The 20625-nt window shown below is 37.6% G+C and overlaps 1 protein-coding gene across 1 annotated transcript in view; it reads left to right on the top strand.

Annotated features, from left to right (window-relative positions):
• The window catches only part of DDX10 (DEAD-box helicase 10), a 153694-nt gene that overhangs the window by 124614 nt on the left and 8455 nt on the right, over positions 1-20625 (top strand). The window contains exon 17 of the mRNA XM_053936178.1: positions 19869-20002. Coding sequence (XP_053792153.1) covers positions 19869-20002 — 134 coding nt within the window. The remainder of the gene's footprint in view (positions 1-19868; positions 20003-20625) is intronic.

Genomic DNA, 20625 nt, shown 5'->3' on the forward strand with positions numbered 1-20625 from the left:
TGGACTTAACTTCAATCCCGAGTTCTCTACCCCAAGCAGGATGAGTGGGCTGTTAATGTGGCTATGGTCAGTTCATCTCACATTGACTCTGCTGCTCCTTCCTCCTTAGCGGAAGGATTCCTCACCTTCTTCCCCTGATCCAGCATGGGTTTCCTCCCAGTGGAGACAGTCCTCCATGGACTTCTTCAGCATGAGTCCTTCCCCAGGCTGCAGCTCCTCAGAAAGTGCTCCAACGTGGGTCCCTGTTCCTTCAGGAACAAGATGCTGCAGTGTGGATCCCCCATGGGAGTCACAAATCCTTCCAGCAAACCTGCTCCAGTCTGGGCTCCTCTCTCCATGGGGCCACAGGTCCTGTTGTTGTGAGTGAGAGGGGGAGCTTCAGACAAAGTTTACTAGAGGAGCCATCCCACTGAGTCACGAGGTGCAGAGAGGACCCCCTTCCTTTCTGAACTCCTTCACAGAGAAAAGCCTCGGTGAGGCTGGATCTGATCTTAGCCCCACACTGTCAGTGCTTTAAGTTACTTTGTCCTACAGGATTCAAGATGGCAAATCAGATACATTTATGTAAAATGAATGATTTGTTATGACAAGTGATTAGATAAAAGATTTTAATCAGAATTATTTACTACACAGTTTAAAAGCTAAAAATACTATTAGCATTTAGTATAGTATAGTGCTCTTATGTCAAAGCTATATTTGCTAGCTATATTGAAGCTAGCAAAAAGAAACAGTCATTAAATAGAGGTTGATGTAATTTGCCATACCAGCAGCTGTGGGCAGATCTCTTTCACTCAGCCACAAGGAATATCTGTGAAGGGACATTCCCACTTCAAAGAAGGGAGCTTCATACACACACTTTAAGAAGGAATATGTTAAAAGAACCGAATCTATGGAAGCAGACTGGACTGTTTCAGTGTAAAGTGGTTGAGTGCCAGTCATATGTCTTCAGCTCATCTTAGGGACTTCCATACCAAGTCTTTGGCCCACTCTCAGGGTTTTAGTTGGGGGCTGGTGAAACAGACTGGTTTTAGCATAGTTCAATACCAAACCTGGCACATGATGCCTCCTCTCAGCCCACCATTGATAGCTTGCAAAACAGGGCATTGTTTGAGTTGTTTCACCACATTCCAAGAGCCCTGCTACATCTGCCAGGAGCCTACTGGAGTGTGGGCTTCCCACAGGGTTTACAGCCTCCTTCAGGCATCCATCTGCTGTTACCTCGTGTTCTCCACCGGCTACAGGTGGGTCTCTGCTCCCCCATGGAGCTCCATGGGCAGCAGGTGGACTTACTGTGGTTGGCACCATGGAATGGAGGAAAATCTCTGCTCCGACGTCAGGGCACTTCCTCCCCATCCTTCTGTGCTCAGTGTCTGCAGGGCTGTTTCTCTCACATTTTCTCACTCCTTTTCAGCTGCAGCTGTGCAGTTTTTCTTCCTTCCTTTAACTTTAACTATTTTATCCCAGAGGCACTGCCACCATTGCTGATGGACTTGATTTTGTCCAGTGGTGGGTCTTCCTTGGAGCTGGCTGGCATTGGCTTTGTCAAGCAGGGGGGAGCTACAGTGATGGCTTCTGAAGCCAGCAGGAGCTCCCCCCTGCTACCAAAACCTTGTCATGCAAACCTAAGACAGGGACCCAGCTGACAAATGTAAAGCAAAGAAAGAGCTAAAATTAGAAGAGGTAAAAATAGATTATAGGAAGCTGTCTGATTGATCTTATAAGCAACACATTTATGCTTAATTCTGTCAGTTAGGTTTGCTGTATTTGCTAGGTCTGACTGTGGCTCAAACAAAGTTCACAGAAAAGCAAAAGGTGTCATGCTGAAAAACATTGATTTAGAATTTGTTTTGAAGTCTGTAAAAAGTTGACGTGTCATTAAAATGGGTTGATATGGCCAGGCTGTTCGGATTTATCCCGTGACAGACGGACCAGATCACAGTTTCGGCCTCAAGAAAGGAAGAAAAATTATTTATTAACTTTGAAAGTAATTTACTTAGGAGCTTATCAGAAATCAACTGTATGATGAAGTTGGTGAAAGGACTTTTGATGTCATAGTATTGCATCACAAAAAGGAATTTTCTTGTGAGCATATTTCTAAGGGAATTCCATCCAGTTCCCTCTGTTGCCAGTGAATGCAGAGTTTGTCTGTACCGTGGCAGAAAGACAGGTCCTGTATTTGTTTTCCCTTTTTCAGAGTTGCCATGTGGACACAGGTGAGGAGTAAGCTTGGGGCCGCACTTTGCGGGAAGCTGACTTCACTGTATGTGTGTTTATTCATTAAAAGCTAGACAGCCATTGCTCTTCTGAGACTGGGCTGCTCTGACTGCCATGGGTTGAAAGCACTTTCTGGGTAGTCAGTGAGGCATCATTGTGAGTTCCTGCTCTAGTTCATCCTGAACTGTTTTCTAATTAATTAATTTTCTAACTGTTCTCATAATTAATAATGTCAATGATAATGAAAAATTTCAGAAAGCACCTAAATGTAGACAAAGAGCAGGAGATTAGTGTAGATATCTGATTCACCAATTAAAATATGAATTCTGGTAATTTGAGTTGACATACTTAATTAATTGCTATAAATCAATGAGATTAGTTTTTCAGGTGCTAAAGAAAATCTCCTGTATTGTTTGTTCTGAAAGGCATTTGAAAGACAATTCTGTGTGTAATTCATTAGGCATTGCATTTCAAACCCAGTCTTCAGTTGAAATTGTTTTCAGATTTTTACAGATTCTGTAATTTTACAAATTGGTAACTGCATTTGAATGTCAGACACTGAGTGAATTAAACTCCTAGAAGGCTTCTTGGTAGGAACATAAAGAGCATAAAAAAGATTAATACAGCCTGCATATATAGAAGTGCTTGGGGTTTTTTTCTGTCACTAAGAGCATTCACAGTAGCATCAAACTATTCTAGACTTCTGGAAGGATATCCCTTTGTAAAACTGCTTAAAAGATGTGTAAATATCACTGCACCTGTTAAAAGATGGTTAAAAGAATACATAAAAGATACATAAGTTACTGTATAATCCAAGGATCTGATCTGTCTCAATAAGCAGGTATTGACTTAATGTAAGGATCATTTTGTGGCCATCTGAGACCTATATTATTCTAGAAGCTTTCCATCTTAAAATCTATGAATATAAGGATGGATTTCTGTGTTAAAGTATTCTGTTTCTGCTTCCAATTTTTAGCTTTTTATGTTAGCAAGAGGAATCAGAAAAATCTTACTCAGTTCTGTTCTCAATAGCCAGAACAAAGATAATGGCTGAGTAACCCTTTGTTCACCTATGGGTAATATCTAGTGAAGCCTTTTCCAGACTGTGAATGGTATGCCAGTTTTGGAGCAGGTCTGTAAGTCCCTCTGGAGAAATGAGGTAGATCAAAGGGACTTTACAGGTGCACAGGGAGTGCCTCTGGCTGGGGTAGAAGATAAGCAGCTCTTGTCTGAAAGGATCTGCTGAAGCATTTCTAATTGACAAGTAGAAACTAGGAGAGTGATTCACTTAATCCTTGTTGATGTTCTCTTTTAGTAACTTTCACAGAAAGGCAAAGTACAGTGTAAGCTTTCTAGCCAGCTTGAGTTGTTGTGTAGTGAGTTTTAGTTCTGTCTCTAATCTGGTACGGTGACTCCTACTGATCATTCTGTTGTTTCCTGTCTCATAGTACTAATCATAGTACTGATAAAATACCAATTCTCATGAACATGGTACTTTCACTGTGTGTGAGAAATGCTGCCATCGTCTTCTGGTTTCATGTATTCTGGGTGTTCTCTGGCTGTAGCCTGAACAGCAGGGTCCCAGGAGGAAGAGCAAGCTATTTCTTCAGTAGATAGCAGCAGTTAGGTTTTCCCTGGTTGCTGAAATCATGGAATGAAAGAATGGTTTGGGTTGGAAGAGACTTTAAAGATCATCTGGTTCTAACTCTACTGCCATGGGCAGAGTCACCTCCTACTAGCCCAGGTTGCTTAGAGCCCCATCCACCCTTGCATTGAACACTTCCACTCATGGGGAATCCACAACTTCTCTAGAAACATCTTCTAGTAAGTGTGGAAGTATTCCAAAAAGAAGAGTATTTTTAAATTATGTGCTATTGGACAAAGATGATTTGGCCATAGCGAAAACTCTATGTTGTACATAAATTGTTCGGCAGTTCTGTAATTTTTCTTAGTGTATATCATGTAGACCTCAAAGCAAACTGCATCTGTTTTCAACAGTATCTCCAGAATATGCACCAGAGAATAGTTTCAAACGCACAGCGAGAAATTGCAATTTTCAAGTTTGGCTTTTTTGTTTGCATGTTTATTCTGCTTTGTGGTGATGTTGAATAGGACTCTTGCTTTGTCCCTCTGCATACTGATGTCTAAAATTACCTTTGGCAGTAAGATGCTTAGCGTGTTTGAAGTTGTCTTAATATAGTACTGTCCTCAGAAAGACACTTCTAGCTCAAGCATTTTTCAGATATTTGAGTCACAAGCTCAATACTAGAATGAAATAGTGTCATAAACAGTATTAAAAACAATGAGCTACTTGCCCTGATATTTTTGCCCTGATGTGTTTCACTATGAAAGAAAGCCACACAGCATCTTTCCAGAACCTTTTGCTCTCTTCCTGGCTCTTAATTGGTAAGCTTGAAACATTAGGTAGATCTATAGCTGCTAGAGCTATTCATCTGTTACCCTCACCATTCAGTGGAAATATTTTCAGTCTGTTTTTACTTTTAGGCAGCTGTAAAATGCTGAACATGTCAGCACAGAAGTCTCTTTGTCCGTCAACCACTACAGATGTGATTTTACTGTAATTAAAATACATGCACTTTAAGTGTGGTATTTGTAAGCAAAGGTAATGAGTTGCCTTTTGGAAAATTGTGTCAAAGGTGGATGGTAAACTACTTCTGTATTGCAGTACCACCAACCATTTAACTTAGTGAAGGAGCAGGAAATATCCTCTGTAACTCTACTCATATTTTCCAGGCTGGCCTTAGAACAGCTTTCTTACTGTAAGGAGCTTCTAAACCAAATGAGTCTTCCATAAGTCTAACTGAAGATATTCTAGAACACTCATTGCTGGTGAATGCAAGTGTTATTTTAAATAGTGTTATGTAAGTCTTCGTGGACTGAATTTTTAAATTGCCATTTAGCTTTGAATTCTAAGAAGCTTTTCCTTGCATGCTACCTTGACAAGTTAATAAATTGTTGTCCATTATGTTAGATTCTCTAAATTTTGCTGACCTTGTGACTAGTACTAAGTGCCTTGTGATCTTTCAGCTTGCTTTTCCTCACAGCAGTCTGTAATCAGGATTTACTTCTGTTCACATGTGCAGGCAAGAGCAGTGGGACACATTGAGCAAATTCCTTAGACTTTTCTTTTTTTTTGGGGTGGAGGGGAGGGCTGGAGCAGAGATTTGAGCATGTTTTTTCACTTTCGTCATGCTAGTTCCTTACTTGCTTCCTTGCTTGACAGTCCTTCCTCTCTCTTGTCTGAAGGGCTTTTAAAAAGTGAAACAGTAGAAATATGGAGTTAAAAAGAAATTGCAATGTATACATGATGTGAAGATGGTACAAGCTTTTGTTCCAGTACCTGCAGGTAACTCAGGTTTCCACTGATCTCTGTATCTCTTGCTGGTAACATCACCTTCCTGTTGAGAGGTATTTCCAAACGTGTTTTCCAGGTCAAATTGTTACACAGAGGGCATCAGAATTTCAACAGCTTTGTCACTTTTTTGGCAATGAACCATACAAACTGTCAGATGCATGCAGATTATAATTAAAAGTGTAGATATGGATTATGGTGGCTTCTTGAAAACAAGAAGTGTTTTTGTAAACGTGTTCATCCTTTCCAGTTAGAATACTGTATAGCCATCTTAGCTTTTCATTAATTGACTGCCAGTGTTTTTATGGCACTGTTCCTTGAATTACAGCAGTAAAGTTTACTCATCACAGTGTCAGTCCAGCAAAATAGAAAAAAACATGGTATTCAAGGTCAGTAATAGATTTTACTCTCATTTGGAGAGTCAAATTGCAAAAGTATAGAAAATGCCTCTGCAATGCTTGAAAAAAATCTCAAGGCTCTGGATACAGAGAGGCATCTTCTGTAGTACATATGAAGGAGAGGATAGAAGCTGTATCTTATATTTTACTGTTTTGCCTGAAATATTCTGAACTCTTCCTTTGGATGAGGATTCTTTGGTACTCTTCAGGAAAGTCAGGCCACTTGAAATTTGGTACTTTCTTGTTGTTTGTGAGGCATCCTTATTGAGTCACCTTTTCTGGGAATGGTTTTTAAAAGGGAGTGGGATAGATTACATAGGAGTATTCTTTATAGTCATCAGACAATATCTAGTAGTTTGAGAAACAGCTGGATTTTTTTTTTAATTTTTGGCCATTGTGTATCTATTTTCTAAGTTTATTCATCTGTCCTGTCTTGTAGCTTTGAAAGCTATTTAAAATTAAAAATTCTGTCCTAATGCACAATTGGAGGTACGGCCTTGACTTAATGGAAGCTATTTTTAAACATGTTTTTGAAAGGAGAACTTGAATGTAGTTTTACTTTTTTTTAATATCTGATGATAAACTTTAATTTTACCAAAAGAATCAGGATGAGATACATGGGTTTAACTTCCACAATCAGGTCATTAAGTTAGGGCTAAAGTTAAAAGCAAGTCATTTCTTTATCCTTCACATTAATATAGTAGTGATACATTCCAGTGTTAAATTTTGCTTGTGACTTTCTGCTTCCTCTGGAAACTGAAGTTGGAATATATTGCTGAGGAGAACTTAAAAGTCTTTTAGACATACCTCAGGGGTACATTTTGCTCTTGGGTTCAAGATTCAACCTGTCACCAGATATTTTATATATCTGTTTCTTTCCATTTGAATCATGAGGATTGAGGGTTTCTTTTTGTTTTGCTCTGTAATTAGAGGAGCTGCAGCATCTGAAAATACCCCTCTACAAATTCCTAGCTTTCATGAGAACTAGGAAAAATCTTTCTGAGGCATTTCATAGTTGTGTTTTCTGGTACTTGTGCAGGATCTGAGGTTTCCCTTGTAAAGTTTTGCCAAGTGTTCTAGCATGTGGCAGCGGGTTATTATGGAGTGCCTGCCTGTGCCTTCCATTCCGGCACTAGTTAAATTTTGATGCTATCTAGATTTTGTTTCAAGCAATTGAGTTGTTTCTACATAGTAAAAGATACAGATGTCATTGATGTAGTGGCACTTCTGACATGGTACTGCTTATAAATATTCTTGCTCTGGATGTGATACTCAGTGTTTCAGTGGTATCAGAGTTTAACTAAAAAGTACAACCAGTTGCATCATATATTCTCTACTTTAATCTCAATTACCTGAAATCATGCCTGGAGTAGGTGTTTTAATTTCTCACTTTTCCCATATATATATATATATATATATATATATATAAATCAGACAAGAAAAAAGCTGATATGGTTAATCCTGTTACTATTTTTGTGTACTGGCAGGTGATTTCTCATTGATGTTAAAAGCCCTAGCACTTTGAAATGGTTTATTTCTTCTGTAGTTGTGACCTTGCCTATTTAAATTCAGCTCCAGTTGAAAAGAATGCACAGCCATCGGTTTACAGGGTGGCACTTCATAGAAAAAAAGAGAAAACTTAGTTGTCAAGCAAGTGCCTTGATCCAAATGCATTTAGTTGAAGGTGTTGTTCTGGCCTCCAGTCATCCAAATGTTGTCCTGAATAATTTTTTAACAAATTATACTGTTTTTTGCATATGCCGTCGTGGCAGCTTCATTAATTATAACTGCACTAAAATAGTTGTATGCTGGTAACAGGTTTTAATTTATTTTACTTATATGAGATATTCATAAAAAATCTGCTCTGTAGTATATTTCTTGGAGTGTTGCAACATTATAAATTAAATAATACTTCAGCTGATTCTTGTAGCTGCCTCTTCAGTGAGACACAGTGGACTTCCTAGTAGAGAAGCTTGGACCTGACACCCCTGACTGGGTCACGTGGTGTCTGACTAAGGCTTAAGATTTCTTAAGATAAAGTAAAATATCCTTGTATTTTAAATATATCTTTTGAGTCTTAAATCACAGACTATTTAATAGGGGTGATTTAATTTAAATTTAATTAGTGTGCTGTTAGAAACATTTAAACAATGAAAGAGCACATGTCTCCTCTGTCCAAGGTGCTTTCAAAGAAAGAATGGTTGGAAGCACAGCCTGTCTCAGATATTTCAAAATTTACAAATAATCTGTGCTCTCTATTACCCATTGATCTCATTTATTAGCTTGTTGTCACTGGAGGCAGTATTTGGGGTGCTAAAATGGATTGCCAGCAAGGTGCTGAAGCTCTCAAAGAAACTGATCACCTTTAGCAGTGGTGCCTCTTCACAACTGTGGAGTTATGGAACAGTGACTTGAATTATGCCTTTAGAAAAAGGCACCTACAAATTACTTTTTACTTTTTTTTTTACTTATACATAATGTATAAAGGAGGATTCTGTACTTATTTAATAAAAATAGACTTAATACAAAAGCAAGTTTAATTAAAACTTATAACTGGAGATGTCAGAATGCTGATCATAGGTCTGGATATACTTCTTTCTAAATGTAGTTATATATTCTGAATTTCATGATGGATATTATGTACTCAGTGCTTTGGGAAGTCATGCATAATGTAACAAGGATATTCAGTTAACAGTACCTCTAGCAAATGTTCTGTGAGCTAATGTTGTATGCCAAGTACAATGTGATATAACAAATTATTTATTTATTTTCAATAGATCATTAAATTTTATCCTCAAAATTTTGTGAATTGCAAGAACTTAAAAAGGAAGCGTAAACCATTTAAAATATGTGTGTGAGGAGATAGGTTTGTGGATGCAATCAAATCATAATTGGATTTTATAATCAGGTTGCTGTTCTGAGGCAGAAATAATTTTAGCACCTCCATAATGCTGAAATCATACACTTCTCTGTGGCAAAGACTTGTAGTCCTGAAGAAAGCAAAAATCCTAATTTGAAAATAAAATGTTCCTCTTGCAAAAATGTGTGACTGTGCAAAGAGAACCAGGCACTTAGGGCCCACCATTTCTCAGTGGAGAAATACTGGAATGTCTCTGAAATCAGTTTAAAAGTCACAGTTCTTTTGTTTGACTGTATTTAATATAACAGAAGCAAAAGGTTTCTAAGAAAAAAAAAAAAGTGTTGGCTTTCATACTAGGTCAAGAATTGAAGGATTATACAAATATAAATCAACCACCACAGGTAGTGGAGAAAGTAGCATTTGAATATAATTCCTGTGTTTGGGGTGTGTTATGGTTGTTCCCTTCAGATTTTCATCAAGATTGAAATACTAAGGACCAATGACTCTAAATGATCCTTGAGGATTGGTCTCAGGGAAGAATTAATGTGGCCAAAGGAAGCCCTGCCTGACCCCTCGGCAGTTCAGGAAATACTGAGCATAGTAAGTTTAAGCATTGGTTTCTGCCAGAGGTGGAACGCCCCAGCAGGGCAATATGTGGCAGTGTGCCTACACTCCAGCCAGAGGCTGCTGTTTGAGTTGGCTGTGCCTGTCCCCAGTACTTACTGATGGATGGCAAATGGTAATTGCAGGCAGATTGTGTAACACCAGAAAGTCGGTAGAGCAGTTCAGCTGTTTGCACTGGAGCTCCCAATGAGCGGTAAAGTTAGGCTAAAATGACTTCTCCTGACAGCTTTCTAAGCATGTTGTGATCTGTTTTCAAATCAGAGAGATTAATATTTATCCTTCTTGTTTTCATTTCCTTCACATATTCTATATATGTTGCAAATATTTGGGGGAATGGGGGAAAAATCATCTTATATTTATTAATAATATAATAGATAAAAATAATTGACTCAATAACAATTAAAAGAAGAGTTATTAAAATACATATTTTAATTTGTTAGGTACTTTTTTTAAGAACTTAAAAAATGGTGGCTAAAATTAAGATATTAAGGAATGACCTATGAAAGAATTTGCTAGAAAAATAAAAAAAAATATTCAAGAAATAAAGTTGCTGATTAACTTTCAGATAGAGATGTGATTAAGAGAACAGTCTTTAACAGGGAAAATTAACTGCTTTTTCATAACAACTTGTATCCTTTCCTAGTTCTGAAATACTTTATTTTTTTTATATATTTGATAAGTTAAATTCAAGGTGCCATTAAAAGTTGAAAAACTTGGATTTGAGGAATTGGTTATCTTTGTTTATTCTAACCATCCTCTTTCAGCCGGTGAATGTAAATTAGCTTTGAGTCTTTTAGCTGTACCAAAATCTCATAAGATACGATGCTTAGAAGTAGTAAATTTTGCTAGCAGCAGAGAATGTAGACATAAATGTTAAACTTACAATACAGCATCTGCTTGGATCAACTTAATTTTGCCTACATGTGTGTGCTGTATTTAGAGTGGTCCTATTTAATTGGTAACTTTAAAATAATATACATATAATATACATATTTTCGAAAAGAATTTAAAATTCTGGTTGGAATCAGTTTCAATTTCAGATGGAATAGGAGTCAGCTTGACACTAGCCATGATTAAAAAATGAGCAATAATCAATTGGCAAAAAAAGGGATGGCTCTTCTATAATTTGCTAATGCAAAAGGAAAAACTATGAATTTAAATGATTAGCATAAGATAGTGGTACACATTTTGTGCTAAGTCCAGTGTAAAACAACTGTGCCCTAGAGTACTGGCATAAAAAAATAAAAGTAGCAGTGATTACATGTGAAACAAACTGTGGGAATTAAAAATGTCTGGATTTTAATGGGGTTTATAATTAGTGATTCAAATCACTGATTTAAATTGATCCCCCCGATCTCTCTGCGATTCCTAGAGAAACAGATGTAGAACAGCATTGCTTTAGTACAGTGTGAAAAGTGAAAGTTTGTACCTGCCTACGCAATGTTAATGACATTATGTCTAACCATACCTAAGTTTGATCATTCAGACAGTTTCACCAAAAGGTAATTTTCATGGAGTTAGATAGAGCCATGTTTCACAAAAGCTGTCCCCACAGGAGCTAAATGCCAAGGTAATCAATCATACAGCATACTGCATTCTGTTGTTATGGATATAGTACATTATTTATGCAGTATAAAGGTTTTTTAGATGTTGTTGAAATGAACAGGCTAGCACATGACAACTCTAGGTTGTAATAAGTTACATGAGCTGAAAATTGCAATTTCATAGGTTAAAATTTGTATAGATGCCTTCACTGCTTGCAGCAAGTTAGAATCTGATTTTTTGCAAGTGTGGACTTTCAGGGAGCAGCAAAATTCTGTTAGAAGTCTGTGGTACATTAATTGCATCTACAGATGAGTATTTGTATACCACTTGTATTTGTTACTGAATCCAAGAGTCACAGGAAATAGGGTAAATCTTTTTGGCAGCAGTACAAAACCCAAAGATTGTTTGAGGTAGCACAGTTTAGGTTCTTCAGCGAGCCATTGCATAGGATATAATTAGGCACAGGCTTTTGATGGAAAATTTTCTCAGCCTTCAATTTTTCCCTCACTGCATTGTTCCAAACATTTCAGTTTTGCTGAGAATGAGATAGTAATCTTCACCAGGTTCATTTAATAAGCAGTTGCATTTGTATGAGAAGCCCTAAAAGACTGATGGAAAACAGAACGGTGGTGGAAAAAATAATGGCTTCCATGAAATGAGGGTGACCTGCTTCCCTTCTCCCTGTCAGATATTTTGGTTGGTTTGAAGGGAAAATTGCAGTTATACCTGTAGAGTGGTTTTCAAATTGTGATCATTACCCTTCTGTGGCTGAAGAGTTCTGAAGCTGAGAGACTTCCAGGGTTATTGGAACAGTGCTGCTGTTCCTTACCATGCCTTGATATATTTTATTACTGTCGCCTACATTCTTTTTGAGCCCATGTAAACTCCTGAATACTTTTGTGAAACATACATGGCTTTGGTAAAGAGAAGAGGTGCCTTTGTGTTTTCCACCATGCATTCTCTGGTTCTGTTGCTGTTGATTTCATTCTTCTATACTTGGGACTTCTTCCTCTTGGCTGTTTTTCTACATCTTTTGCAGTCATGCAGTCAGCTCTTGTGCCATTCTCATGCCTTCTTACTTACCATTTCCTACTCTCTTCCATTTTTAAAATAGGTTTAGACAGCTTTTCTCTCCTCCTTGGCTCCATTTGTCATCACTGTCATCTCTATCAGATCTTCCCTTTGTAGTCTTCATCTCTTAGGCCCTCTCACTTTTGTCTTACAATTCTTCCCTGTTTGTCTTGGGTTCCCATTTCCACAGTGGTATTTTGTACTTTTTGAGCTGCCACGTTTATTCATGCCCTTCTCTTCATTTGCAACGTAGACATGTTTCAGTTTTACTCAACAAACATTAATCAGCCTTCCTCTTAATTGTTGGTCATTCCATATGCACTTGGCCTTTCCATATGCACTCCAGTTTTAGGAGGTTTGCAAGTGTGACCACACTCTGTTTTGGTGTCTCTCTTCTCTACTAGCTCCTCCTTTGTAATTTCTGGAATCTTACAATATTCAGTCTCCTTCTGTGATGATGTTTTGCACAGCCTTTTGCTTTTTTCCCTTCTCTTACTCATGGAGAAAAATACAAATTCATGTCTGTACTCAAGAGTCTTATTTCAGTTTCTCGACTCCAGCTGTACCTTTCTGCCTAAATTAAAATCTTAGCTGACGGATTACATGGATTAGACAATACTGAAGAAAAATGTTCGAGCTTCTTTGCTACCTTCTTTCACAGTCACTCTGTGTATCACCACTTTCTCTCACTTCAGCCTATGCCTTAGCATTGCCATAGTCACTTTCTGGTGCTTGTCTAAATCCTTCCTAATTCTTCATTTGTCCTTTCATTTACCACAGATGACAAATGTGTTCTCTCCTTCCTGAAAGTTCTCCTGTAGATTCTCCCTGTACTAGCATTGCCCAAGCTTGCTGCACATATATTATTACATTTTACTCAATTCCTCAAGTAACACTGACTCAGCAATTATTCTTAATTTGGGTTGGATTTTTTGCTTTGAAGTTGCTTTACATTATTTTAGACCTGAAAATTTATTTCTTTCAATTAGTTAGCTTAAAAGATCTTGCCTCACATAAATATTTCATGTTCTTCATGCTTATCATTTTTAAGACATGCCTGTCATACTTTTTCATGTAGATAAAATTGTTATCAGGGAATATTATAATTTTCTGTCTGCTGGTGGATGGCTGCCAGTCTACCTCACAATCTTTTTCAGTTTCCTCATTCAGGTTCCCCTTTGCAGCAATGCTTGTGGAAGTATCAGAGGGCAGGTCTCTCTGCTATGTCATGCCCATTGCTCAAATCTTCCCCAGGCAGCTTGCTTCCTTGTCATTCATCAGTCTGGATTCATCTGTTCTCTTATGGCTTATATGTGGCACTTACACTTTTTGTGCCAGCAGTTGTCTTTTGCAGAATATTGTAGGAAGAGATTCATGGCTTAAGAAGGTGAATTCAACAACAACAAAAGCAATTAATAATAAATGACCCTGCAATTCTGCAGCAGCAGCCAGTGCTTTCTGATTTACTGATTATTTGTTTTGAAATTTGAACAAATATGAAACTGTTGCAGCTGCTACACAGGTCTGGAACAAAGGCACACAAGGCCTTGTTCTCACAGCAAGCAATTGAGTCAGTGCTGTGAGCAGTGATGCCTCTTCTGTGTTTCTTTTCCTCAGTTCATGTCAAACCACCAGAAGAAGTTAAAATAACTTTCACTGCTTGGAATTAATTTGATTAATATTTTTCTCCCTGTAATTATGCTATTTTGTATGCGTATTTTATGCAAGCATTTAGAGTATGTGACTTAACCAGTACAGTGAAAGCATAAAAATGGTGTCGTTGGACAAACACTTAATGGCAGTGTGGTTCTTTGTTGTGTACTGAATACAAATTAGTTGTTTCAAGAAAAGAGCAGAACTAACCAGTTTACAGAGTTACCTGACTTAAAAGGCTTCCCTTCTAATTATTTCATGTCAGTGCTGCTGTTGATCTGTTCCTTTTTGAAAAATACCCATCACTAAGCAAAGAGTGATTCCTGCCTGCAGTCTCTGCTGTGAGTAGTGCTGCTGGTGGGACACTGCTGTGGCGCAGCAGGGATGCAGCTCCCCCAGGCTTGTGCAAAAGTGCTGGAAAGTGATAGAGAGAAGATTCTCTCATGTAGGTACCATCTCTGGACATGCCGAGGTTCCCTGGAGAAGGCAGATCTGTTGAATTGTTTGAACACTACTTTGGAGACTTACTTTGTGTATTTGAGCTGATAGCCATGACTGCTGTGAACCTGGAAGTGGAGAGAAAGGAGCAGTGTAAAGAAAGTCCAAGGGTTATGTGCTGAGAATATAAATTCAAAAACATCGTTCTGCACTGTAGTTTTCTAGTTGGAGTTTAGATAGTTTTTTGTTGTGGTTTTTTTTTTTTTTCCTTTTTTTTTTTTTTTTTTTTTTTTTTTTTTTTTTTTTTTTTTTTTTGTTTTGTTTTTTTTTTGTTTTTTTTTTTTGTTTTTTTTTTGACATGGCCATAGACTTTTGGACAAGTATGCTGGCATGTTTAATTCTCTCAGACTTCAGTAATTTCTTTTTACCCTGCTACTTTCCAGAATATGTATTTCAGTGTGTATTTTGCTTCGAGTGCTACTTACTTAGTAACTTCGTTTCTTTTCTGTTGTATTTTCATGTCTGTAACATGAATTTCATTTAAGGTAACAGTGTAGTTGTTTTATCCTGATACTAGTCTTCCCTATTGCTAAAATCACCTTGATAATTGTGGCTAATAACAAGTTGAAGAAACTTGTCTTTACAATAGGGATTCTACATGTGTCATAGAAGAACAAATTAGAAAAGGAGAAGTGTAAGGTCTAGTTCTGAGACATATCCATTATAATTGAAATCCAAATACATTAAAACAAAAGGTCTTTGAGTAGATTAAGAACTTCTCACCAGTTTCTATGAGTTTTGTGTTTTCAGTGCTTCTGAACTGTGCTTGTGGCAGGAGCCATTTCCAGCACAAATTGCTTTGCTATAGTTACACAGGAATTTGAATGTCAGAATATGTACATCAGTGTCTGCTAGTTTAGAACACAGGCTTACCCATTCACTGACCATAAAATGTGGGGCATTTAGGAAAGCCAAGAAAGAAAATTAAGTGTTCTCATGTGCATTATGTGAGAGTGCTGGTAAAAGTAAGGTTCTGCTGGCTAAACGAGGCATACTGTATTGTTTGAGATCTCAGATGGCTTAAAAGAAATAAAAATAACTGCATGAAATTGAACCTTGATGTGAGTGCTAGTGATCGGGAATGGTGAATGATTGAAGATGAAGCTAAGAGTTATCTGTCCCTTCTAGTGAGAACCAAGAATCAAATTCTCTAAAGTGTAAAAACCAGGTACTTGGACCAACTCATTCCAGAGCCCAAAGATCAGTGAGATCATCTTAGTGCAAGGATTGTGTCTGGCTGACTAACCTGGAACCTTGGTTTCCCCAGTTTTTGGTGGCCATCCTGTCTGGCCAGAGCCATGGAACATGGATGCGCCTTAGCTGGTATAGAGGGAATCTGTGAGTTTTGGCATGGCTTGGACAGCTCTCTGTCAGACCACTCATAGCTTGCTCCACTGTCTCCCAGTCAGTTTCCAAGGCTTTTGTCTTGATCTTCAAAACAACTGTTGGATCAAACACCCTAGCAATATCAAAGGCTGTATCTCATTTTTGAACTGCCAGAAAAGCTGTATTCCTCTGGGGCAATGTAGATGATGAAATATCATAGCAATCATTCATCAGCTGGGGACAGTGTGTTGGGTTGGGGTACAGGCTATGAAAAAAAACCCAAACATGTGAGGTGATCAGGTGAATTCAGAGTAAGGCATTTTAAAGGAAGTGGTATAACACCTCTCTGTATACATAAATGGCTTCCATCATAAACATGATGCAAAAGCAACTTCTGTTTTCATCTAAAAAATAATTGTCAAAAAGAAGAAAATTAAGAAAATTTGGAATGCTGTCAGATCTTACAAGATGCTTCATTTTTAAATATCCTGTTATATGAGCCATAATATACTAAACTTTTGAAAGTTGTGTACTTGTGTTGGGTAACCTCCTAGCAGTGATTAGAACTTACCTTTTCTTGGCATTACAATCACAGGCACAACTTACTCGGAGAGGCCATAGTAGCAAAAACTAAAAGGTAGCATAGCTCAAAAAGGACTTGAGTGTTGTGTAAGTGTGATGGACTCAAATTAAGTGTGATCAAATTCTAAACAAACCTTAGGAGTTTTATTTCCAGCTAATTGGAAATATTTTTCCACTGTGCTTTGTAAAGCACTATCGACAGAACTGATAGGGCTTAAGCAATTATTTCTCCCCTCTCAACCTGGTTGCTAGAAACTGATAAAATGCCTAAAGGGTTCAAAAGTACAACTCTAGACAATTTAATTGGAGGGAAAAAAAAACATATTAAGTTAGATATAAATGAAATACCATAATAGATATGTATTTTAGAAATGGAATCTTGGTAAATACAATATTTTTCTATGTGCAGGTCTTCATGGTGTTTTTTTCCAGTTCTTTTTTTTATTTTTTTTTTTTTTGTTCTTCTGATGATAGTCAGATAATTGCCACCTGAGTGCCTATTGCCTGGTAGAAATGAGACATCATTCTGGTTTTTTTGAACATTCGAGTCCTGTGGGTGTCTGAGGTACATCAGTTTCTTCATTTTAAGTTTCTCTTAGCCTGCCTAACTCATTTACCTGAGCTCCATCAGCCATTCAGGCCCCTTTAGGAGAAGGGGAAGTTGTCATTATGTCTTGTAACAAAGACAGAAGGTGAATTGGAGGTATTCTGTTGATAAACACGGCAAAAGCTCTAGAGGAGCCTGTCCTTTCTGTGTCACGGGGTGTATGTTTACAAAATGACTGCAGTAAGGTCAAATATAATTGTTGACTTGGTACAATGTGGAATGTTGAAGGCAACAAGGTTTCCAAAACTTCCAGCACAGAAATTTTGCTGAATTTTTCTGAAATGTTGAGTTTGCATAAGAAGAATCTCTTCTTCGGAGGGAGACTGTGTGAATGCAAAAATGATTGCATCTCAGTTTTATGTTCAAACTGAAAGTCTTTGCGCAGGTTTCTGTGGAATTAGAATTAGAAAATACATGGGCTGGTGTGATACAAAGAGAGAGCTTGTCATCCCTGAGCAGAGTGAAAAGGTGGTTGCCACTGAATTCAGTTCTCCTGGCCAGCCTGATTTGATGTCTTTGATGTCAAGCATGGCAAGTTTCCTTCCACAGTTGAGCTTCGCAATAAACGCACACTCCAAAGTGTGTGTGTTACACTGCAGCCAGCCTTAGACATAAAGTACAGGCCATCAAAATCTCTTCTTCTAATCTCTTTTGATGGCAATTGCCTTAGGACAGGTCTAGTCCTGAGTCTGTAAATTACATCCTAGTTGCATCTGAAGAACTTTTATATGTGTCATTTTGAACTATGATTTTACTTCTTTTCTCCAGCTCTTTTGGTGAGTAATGTGAAGTCACAAGATTTGTCTTCCTGACTGGCTGATATAAATTCGAAGTGCGAGAGGAAAAATAATGAGTTTCTATTGTTCAGCTGTGGATGATAAATGTTCCTGCTCAGGTTCTTAACATTTTCAGGGTCTTAGAAATATTTTAATGAATATGTAAGCAGTGATACTTACAAGAAATACAGCCTCATAATTCCTGATGAGTGAAAGAGGCATCTTTGCCAATTATTTCTTTTGCTATAGCAAGCATTATGTTTAACACTTCTCTGCATATTTTCTGCTGGACAAAATTCATGTGAATGTGTAATTAAAGCAAGGGTTTGGTCTGTGTGTTATAATGGAGAATATTAATGAATAGCCCAGGTTTTAAAAGATGACTGCCAATAAATGTTAGTATTACAGAACTCTGTTGCATGGTGTCATGCATACATATTAAAATACATTATTTTATACAACAGCTTTGAATGCTACTTCTCTTTTTCTTTTCTTTTTCAATATAAGATTGGTATGCGCTAGCTATATCAAAATAATAGGTGCAATTGGAAGGACAAGTAAAGAGCAAATATTAAATGTTGTAAGAAATTAAAATAAACTATAATTTAATGCTGAATGATTTTCAGATAAGAAAATTCATTAGCAAAAATGTGACCTTCAAAATAGTTTTCTGTGGAGTTAGTAATGCTCTGTAATATTGTACTAAGAGATGAGCTTGAAGACATTTTTTTGTAAGCAAAAACCCTGCAAAACCAAAACCAACTTTCTTGTGAAGTGGTACCTGAAGTTCCTGAGACTCAACATGCTTTTCTGTTGGTGGTTGTTACCTTAGGAAGCTTGCAGTGCTGAAGAGTCTGACAATGCTTTTAGTCATTTTATACACCCAGCTATTTATATTTACATATACTTTTACTGGTATTTAAAGTAGTAAAGAACAAAATGTGTGTCCAGTATGTTTTTCCTCTGTCTTCTGATTGCAAATCTGGCTTTTGTCCCTTTCTTCTAGTTGCTTTTAGTACACTGCAGAAGTGTCACTGGTCAAGCAAGAATCAACTCTTGCAGTGGTGACTAATCTTACCCTTCACCAGCTCATTGCCTTTCACTCACTGTATATGCAGATACAAAAGAGACCATTGGTATGGTTTCTGTTTGACTTTTAAATTTATTTTTATTGCAGGAAGGTGCACATAAAGACTGTTCTTTAAAAACTTGATGATAGAAATGGTGAAAAAGCAAAACAAAAATTAACTTTAAATATATAATGATGTGAAGTTATTCATAGAATGAGAGATCATTTAAATGAGTTCTGTTTTAGAAACTCAGCTGTGTGCATGTTGATTAGATATATAAACAAAAGGTAGCAATGTCTTTAATTATGATTTCTTGGAATTAATTTTTGCTTTCCAGCATAAATATGCATGGACCTAGGGTTCACATTGCTTAGAAATACCTATAAGCTTTCTGTCTGCATTTCTGTGTGCATATACAGTTGCATGTGCCCTCCAGTGTATATGGTTGCTTTTTGACTATTAGCAAAAATTTACAAAAGTGGTGCCATCAGTTCAGGATTAAGTGGAGCAGAACCTGCATCTACAAAATTAGCCAGCTTTTTTATATTATCCAGTACTTTTATGGAGCAGCATCTTCTATGCTCTCTTTGTTAAGGAATTAGTGAGGCACTGCCACACCCTGGGGAAACTTGCCAATGCCATCAGCCCATCCTGAGATGTGCTGTGGGGACAGAGGGAAGCTGAGTCCCGGAGAGGAGGGATGAGGGGATCTGGGAAGATGCCTGAAGAACATGTATCCCTTGCAGAGGATGGTTGAAACTCCCTCAGAGCAGTTAATTCAGCTTAAGCAGCTTTTTGGTTTTTAACTGCAAGGACACCCAGATGAGTTTTAAATCAGACTATTTCATTAAATTCACCTAACAGCAGTGATTTATTTGTCCACCTGTGAGTATCTTTTTGCCAGTGTGTTTCTGAGGGACAGTAAAGCTGCATATTACTTAGACACTTGCTCTCAGACAGCTGTTGATTAGTTGCTGCCCAGATCTCTCCTAGATTTCATAGATTTAAGATTACAATATTGGTAAGTAGAATTTGAACATAAATCCTTGTGCTTCCTTTTTTAATAATGTTTCTTCAACCTTTAGCAAACAGCCTTGGAGGAGAGTACTGATGATGATAGAAATGATTCTCTTTTCCTGGCTATAATACTGGTGGTGTTTGACTGCATTTGAGGGCAGTGGTTTTTGTTACAGCCTCCCTATTAATGGGGTTATGACAAGTAACATGGACTGGTTTGCTTGTCTTGTAACTCTCCCTTTGTCATCTCACAGGCTGAAGAGGAAACAGTGGCCTTTCTTGATCACAGTGGAAGTGAAGAAGAGTTTGATCCAAGCACTCTCCCAGATCCTGATAAATACAAGGACTCTGATGCAGAGCAGGAGTCAGAAAGTGAAGACAGCTATAGGTATGCACCATCTTCCATGTTCATTTTAAAATGATATTTTTTATAAACTGTTTTGTTTGCATGTTAGGAATTCATCTTACAGTCCATGGGATTTAGTATTTGACTTATAAAAGTTTGTGTGTCAGACGCTGAACAGAAATCTGAGCTAAAGGCTATTATTTTCTTTTGTGAAGTTGTATAAGAATGATTTTTGAGTCCATATTGAAGGGATTTTGTTGAGACTGTTTCACATGCAAAAATTTTGATTAATATCCTGGAGGTTTCGTATGTTTTTGTGGTGGGTTTACCCTCTCTGGATGCCCAGTGCCCACCAAAACCACTCTATCACTGACCTCCTCAGCTGGACAGGGAAGATAAAATGTAGTGAACAGCTCAGGGGTTGAGATAACACCAGGAGAGATTCCTCACCAGCTACTGTCATGGGTGAAACAGACGTGACTTGTGAAAAAATGAATTTATTTATTGCCAATCACATGACAGTAAGGTAATGAGAAATAAACCCAAATCTTGAAGCACCTTTTCCTCACATCTCTCTTCTTCTCCAGATTAACTTACAATTTCTTCTACATCCTCATGCACTGACCTGGGGGTCTGCAGGGCTGTTCCTCTCACATATTCTCACT

This window comes from Vidua chalybeata, chromosome 2, assembly GCF_026979565.1.
Source record: "Vidua chalybeata isolate OUT-0048 chromosome 2, bVidCha1 merged haplotype, whole genome shotgun sequence".
Lineage (NCBI taxonomy): Eukaryota > Metazoa > Chordata > Aves > Passeriformes > Viduidae > Vidua > Vidua chalybeata.